Source organism: Apium graveolens, chromosome 4 (assembly GCF_009905375.1).
Source record: "Apium graveolens cultivar Ventura chromosome 4, ASM990537v1, whole genome shotgun sequence".
Taxonomy (NCBI): domain Eukaryota; kingdom Viridiplantae; phylum Streptophyta; class Magnoliopsida; order Apiales; family Apiaceae; genus Apium; species Apium graveolens.
Genome location: NC_133650.1, coordinates 310,578,590 through 310,585,682, shown reverse-complemented (window position 1 = coordinate 310,585,682; position 7,093 = coordinate 310,578,590). Strand labels below are relative to the sequence as shown.

At 33.2% G+C, this 7,093-nt stretch overlaps 1 protein-coding gene across 1 annotated transcript; it reads right to left on the bottom strand.

Annotated features, from left to right (window-relative positions):
- Positions 1–1,194: 1,194 nt before the first annotated feature.
- LOC141720132 (uncharacterized) lies at positions 1,195–2,189 on the bottom strand. The gene is made up of 4 exons (XM_074522487.1): positions 2,150–2,189; positions 1,855–1,989; positions 1,627–1,755; positions 1,195–1,577 (listed from the first exon to the last, which is right to left on the bottom strand). The coding sequence occupies exons 1-4, from the start codon at positions 2,187–2,189 to the stop codon at positions 1,195–1,197; spliced, it is 687 nt and encodes a 228-aa protein (XP_074378588.1).
- Positions 2,190–7,093: the final 4,904 nt, after the last annotated feature.

The following is a 7,093-nucleotide window of genomic DNA, read 5'->3' as shown; positions in this document are numbered from 1 at the left end:
ATGGAAATTCCTTGTGGATTCTAATTATTTTTGCAAACGCAAGTACTGAACAGAACTTCATGCAAGAATTAGTGCCTTCCACTCACAGACATTCTGGCAAGAGTTTACATAAAAGCACAATAGGTCACGACTTTATCTACGACTTCACTTATATTCTGTAGTTGATATTTTTAAATATTTCATTGACATAGGATGATAACTACGAACTATAATTTTACAAATAAATTTCACTTCATAATTGATAAATCACAACAATTTTACAAATAAATTTCACTTAATTTTTGATAGATTGCAGAGACAATGACGATGTACGAGGATATACAGAAGGAGAAATTTCCTTTCATGTAGCATTGGAATGAGTTGCACCGTTCACCAAAATATGCAGCTACCTTGGCAAAAAAAAACAAGTCAAACATGAAGGAAAATCAGCCATCTTCTCCATTAGTTGATAGTCCAGAATCTGCCTATATGGAATCTAAAGAAGGAATGTAGCGTCCAATAGGAAGAAAAGCTGCAAAGAAAATTAAAAAACTGCTTATGAAGCATCAGATGAAGAAAGCTTAGAAATTCTTAAATCGATGCAGAAAGATGCATTGGTTGTTGCTTCTTTAAGAACTGAATCTATTAAAATGGGTTTGCAGCTACAGAAAGAAATGATGCAAATGCAAAAGGAGGAGTAGGAAAGGCATATGGAAATGATGCAATTACAAAAAGATAAATTGCAACTTCACTTAGCAAAGGAGGAGCATGAAAGATAAAAGGAGGATCGTGAAAGGCAAGTTTATTAAGCCTCCATCATGGCAATGGATACTAGTAAAATGCTATCTGATCAAAGAAAATATTATGATGCCTTAAAAGCTAAAATCTTGAAAAATATTTTGTAATTTATTTTGGTACTTACTATGCAATCGAATTTATTTTGATACTTATTTGGTGCTTGACTATAATGTTTTATTGCTTTGGTTCTTGATAGAGGTTGTAGTCCTCATTTGATCTTTATTTGTTGAGCTATGCTCTTAAAATGAAGTGACGAGTGTTGAATACAACAGAAGTGATGAATGTTATTATGAAACTAATCAATGAACCTCAAGTAATTCGCTTCTAAAAATAGAAAATACAATTTTAATTCAGAAAATATTATGTAAAAGGTAAATTATAAAACACATAAAAAGAAATTACATAACAAATATAATTTTAATTCATGTCACCGCCATGGATCTGCCAAGGATGCTCAATAAGATCATTTTGCAACTGAAAATGAGCCGGTTTGTTTCGAATTTGTTGATGCACCTGTATGAATTCTCGTAGATTATTCGGATGATTGGGAATTCGAGTAACAACTGATACTTCGACATCCGAATCAAAATGTTCTTCTTCAAGGGATGATTCCCTTTCATCTTCAATGATCATATTGTGCAATATTACACAAGCTGTCATAATATATTTCATTGTTTCGACATCCCAAAATCGTGAAAGATCACGGATTATTACAAATCGAGATTGTAGCACATCAAATGCTCTCTCAACATCTTTTTTAATGGACTTTTGTGCAGCTATAAAATACTTTCTTTTGTTACCTTGGTTTCAGAATAGTTTTTACAAATATTGGCCAAAAAGGATATATGCCATCACCAAAATAATATCCCATATTATATTCATTCCCATTGATGGTATACTTCACTTCAGGTCTGCGGCCTTCATCCAAATCTTCAAATAGATGAGGCCGGTCTAATACATTGATGTCGTTTAATGATCCTGGTAGCCCAAACAAAAAAAAATGCCAAATCCACAAGTCTTTTGAAGCTATGACTTCTAATATTATAGTTGGTTCATGAACATGACTCGTATACATACCTTGCCAAGCAGTTGGACAATTTTTCCACTTCCAATGCATATAGTCGATGCTACACAACATTCCAGGAAAGCCTCGTTGTTCATTCTCTGCCAATAATCTAGATACATCTTGTTCATTTGGCCGTATCAAGTATTCTGTTCCAAATATATTTCCACAATTGCTTTAACAAATCTTCTTAGACTCTCTATTGCTGTACTCTCACCAATACTGATATAGATAGAAAATACATCCTAAAGACACATTAAATATCGCATTAATTACACTTGGGCTTCTTGTCTGAAGTTCAGTACATACCTGTCTGGTCCGAGCTCGTAGCAGACTCAAGACGACCCATGTAGACGAGGCCCACCAGCAGAGGTCGTCAAGATCCACGAACACAAGCTGTTCACGGATTAGGCCCAATACGGTTGGAAGAGCAGATACATGTGTCCTAAATGGACTCAAATTCCTACATAGAAGGTTCTGGTGTTTCTTCCCTTATGGGACTCCTAATTCACATATAAGTTGGAGACTTGTCCACCAAGTCTCCCAACACAAGTCTAACCCTAGACGCACCTCTATGTAAAGGGCTCTACCCCTCAATCTAGAACTACATTTTTGGCTTGATTCTCTACGACACAGAGATACGTAGGCATCTTACAAGGATCGATAGTCCCAAACACAAGAGCAACCATTAAAGCTCGAAGCTCACAAACCCTAGAATTAAATACTAACGCACTCTAGTTTTTAATCCACAACATTTGGCGCCGTCTGTAGGAAAGCTACAACAATCATGGTGAATACACGGAGTAGAAACAATAGTGGAACATACACTCATATCCCATCGCGAACAATCACATCAGTGGTGGAAGTACCACCGCAGTGAACCTATGCCTCCACCCAAGGAGGAACCCTAGTAGGGGCTGTTAATGTTTGTGCCCTAGAGACAACACTATGATGTTTTAGTTTAAGACATTAGGATTATTAATGTTTATGTTTTATCGATTATTCTTTTTATAATTTATTAATTCTTAATTTACTGCGATATAAATGTTAGATTAATAAATGTCCTTAAAATATGATATGCAATTCTATATCTCTAAGTACGTGACTTAGAAATGAGATTATGAGAATAGTATCAATATTCCTAAAGGTCCCTAGTCGAGTATTATTATTAAGGGACAATAATAATGCATTGAGACTGGTGTGTTTGTTGACTGATGATCACATCTCATTGATCATAGGTATAGTGATACTAAAGTAAAAAACACAGTCATATGTAAATGTACATGGTGCTGGATAGACCCGATGTGAGATTCTACATGTCTGTTGTGTCATAAGTAATTCTCACATTGATAATGATGTAATGGTCCTTAGACCTGAAGTCATTATATTTCTATACGAGAATTAATATACATTGATTCCATTAAAAGTTTTCCTTGATCGGGTAATGATAAAAGTGGACATTGGGTATATTATGAATCGTATGAGAAATATGAATGATCTAGATGAGATTTAACCCTCCTATTTTAGGAGTGATATTATTGGCCTCTTGTGTGAGCTAGACTATGAAATGCGTGACCATGCTCAAATGTTAATTTGATATGATAGTCTACTCATTGATCAAGGAAACTTGGGTTAAACTATGATGAGGATGACACATTACATGCCTCTAGTTTAATCTATAATATTTGGTTAAAGGGATTATATTACATTGTACATTATTCACGAAAGGTTTAATCGATCACCGATTTAATTATTATTACTTGGGTAGCAATGATCACTACACCATATATGGTCTCTAGCAACACCCAAAAAAAAGTGTAAAAATGGCCAAAAAGTGTTACCTAAAGCAAAAAATGGGGCTATGGTTACACTTTTTAAAAATTTAGTGGTGTTGGATTTGCTTGTGCTACAATAGGGGTCTATGGTAACACTTTTTGAACTTTTGGTCACATTGGTAAAAGTGTTATAAGAGATAACCTACGCTTACACTTTCACTATCTATGATAACACTATGCAGATGTAAAAATAACTTTATTACAACACCATTAAAGGTGTGGTAACACCAAAAAAAATGTTACAATAAATTCTTTTGCAACATTATATTTGCTATTGTAACATTGGATGATAAAATAGTTCAAATCTTTTGCTAACATCTTTATAGTTTATTGTAACACTTCTTTCTAAAACACTCTCATATATACTGTAACACATTTTACTATTTTTGCCAACACATAAAATATCTATTTATTACAATTTTTAATTTTGCACACCTAATAATCCAAATTCTAAATGCAAAATTAAAATATTTTACACATAATTAACTTAAGAACTGTTGACCAAAATTCAAATTCAATACATACAAATTTCCAATTCAACCAAAATTACAAAGTTTTAAATTCATCCAAAACCAAACAAAATGTTTGTTAACATATATTGTTCGACTGGAATTTCCAATGAAATCGGAGAACCAACTTGATGCCTCTAACTTCTTCATCCTAGACAACACCTGTCCACTCCCACAATGCAACTCCATCAGATATTTCACACGATTTTCTTAATGACAACTTTAGCTCATCGATTCCTCGTGCCCTAATTACTATACAGAAAATAAAACACATTTAGACAATAGCAAATCTCAAGAACTCAAAAAACACAATTTTAGATGAACAATCGAGATTTGAGTTCACATAATCAACTATTATATATTTACAAACATGAAAACAGAACATTCAAAAAAATGGAACAATATGATGGTGGACCAACAAAAAAGGAATTAACATAACACCTGAGCTATGTACCTGATCTAGAAGCTTCAAAGACACATTTGTGGATTTTGAAGAAGATGCGGTGAAGCAGGAACCTTTAGAGTATAATTTAATGCAAATATTTATTAAAGGTCTTCTAAATCTCATATATTACCAAATTTCCAGAGAAAAGAATACAAGAATATAAAGATATATACAAAGCTAATAGCTTGTCAAGCATCAATTTTCCTTACAAGTACCTTTGTTAATAAAATGCTTCGCGTCCGACTTCAGAGATTCTAGTGAACGAGAATATGTAACGCAAGCATTTCTCAGTATTAAAATTATTTTTATGTCACATCAAATATATGAAATTTGATAGTTTTGATTTCTTCATTATTAAGTGGACCAAAGGATTTCAGCAGTAAATGGTATATAATTGTATTTTCTAGTGTAAAGTTTTTGGACCAGACCAAGACCATATTGGAATTTATGGAATATAGAATTTAATTATGTTGTTTGCAATGCACAGAAATTGTGATAAGTTTTACAGTAAACTAAAACAATTTCATAGAAAAAAAATCACTGACTAGAAAATGCTAACAAACAACATAGAAAATAGCTATATGAGCAGTGATATAGTGGAACAGATAGTAGGAGAGGTTTTATTTTTTATTTTTCTGAAGAAAAGAAAATTGTATAAACATGGGAACAAGCTTCTTGGTACCTCTCAATAGCAGAAAGCAGATGTGTGCCTGAAAATGACCTGTCAGCCCTGACCATGTTTGCTGCAACCACCTGGACAAGCATAAAATGTATCAAGTGGATGATTGAAATTTAATAAAAGCCAAAAAAATTGCCTTGTGCAAAACCAGGAAATGTTAGAGAAAAAATTGCCTTGTGCAAAACCAGGAATTGTTAGAGATTTCAAATTATATTTACTGCAAGTTCAAATAGTGATTTCGACACAGCAGATGAAAGAGCAACAACACGCAATGCGTTTGAAGGGAAAAAAGAGCTCTCGGGAGCAGGGGAAAACATTAAAGTAACAACAGCTTCTAAGCTTTTGTAATAGCTTCTGGAATGCTTACTACAAACGCCAGTTATCTTTTAAATCATTAATTATCACAGAAGCTCTACATTCGAAAGTATATTCTGGATTAACTGTAATCTCTAATCTCTGGGTAAACTGTAAACCAAAAAAATTATAAACGTATTTAAATCATATGAAATCATGTACTTGTAAAAACTAAAAGCATTTTAAGAGATATTAGAATTCACTTACTAACAAAACAGTAGCCAGATACAAGTATATTATTAACACCACGTGAGCAATTATAACTCAATTTAGAATAAATTTAATTTCTTTTGGAGATATAAATATAAAGAGATGCTAACATAATATATAGGCCCTAGCTATACAAGGTGAGGTTTTGTATGCAGGGCAATAAATATAAAGAGATGCTAACATAATGATACTAATGTTCTATGTTACCTCACAAATGTTTCAGCCCACTCCTGAGCAGTATGCGTTGTGACGTGATAAAAGTTATGGTCATGTCATTTCTTTCTTTCATCTGCTCTCATATTCAAGGCTTGGCCAATAGAAGAAGTTACTTCTGTAATGTTCCAGGGATTCACGAGGAGTGCTCCAGCACCAAGAGGCTGTGCAGCACCTGCAAACTACAATTAAGCCAAAAGAATGACAAATGAGTAGCCTGTACAAATATTATCCTTTGATAGATACACTATTCAAGCAACAACTAATATATTACATAGTTAATCTTTCATATGCATATTAAATATTCATATGCATATTAAATTTATCAACCGTGGGAACACCAAAGTTATGGACTTTACAGATAGGCTCCCGTCTCCAATGCGTATGTATCAGTTCTAGCATATTATGTGTCAATCCATCTCTTCCTACAAAATCGAATGTTCTATCCTTTTTCCATTCTATATGTAAACGTGATCAAGCTAGATCTCTGCGATTGATTCAATAACAGTTCAATTGCTAATAATAGGATGTAATTGAGCCCAGCCAAGCTGAACACTACAAGGTCAATGAATGACTTAAAATGTTCAAATTTGAGATTGACTCGTCTAAAACTTCATACACTAGAGCTCGGCTGAAAAACTAGATGAAATTGTACTGAATATCACGTTTCACTCGACCTAAGGTCGAAGAACCTAAAAATAAGATAAACTAAACTTGACTAAACATCTTCCATCTCCAAAGAAAGTACAACAAAATGAAACCACTGACACCTATAAAAATGAAAACAACATAATTATAACTAGAAATTCAACAAACTAAAGACCACCCATTTCAAAAGAAAGAAAAATAAGATGACCCAGCAAATTACATTACACACATTTCTGAAGAACGAGAAGTAACCCTGTACCAACAGTTTGAAACTTAAGCATATTGAAACATATCCAATTGATACATAAAATAAACCAAAACCAAAAAAATGCTGACAAACTTACATTCCAATAAAAGCTA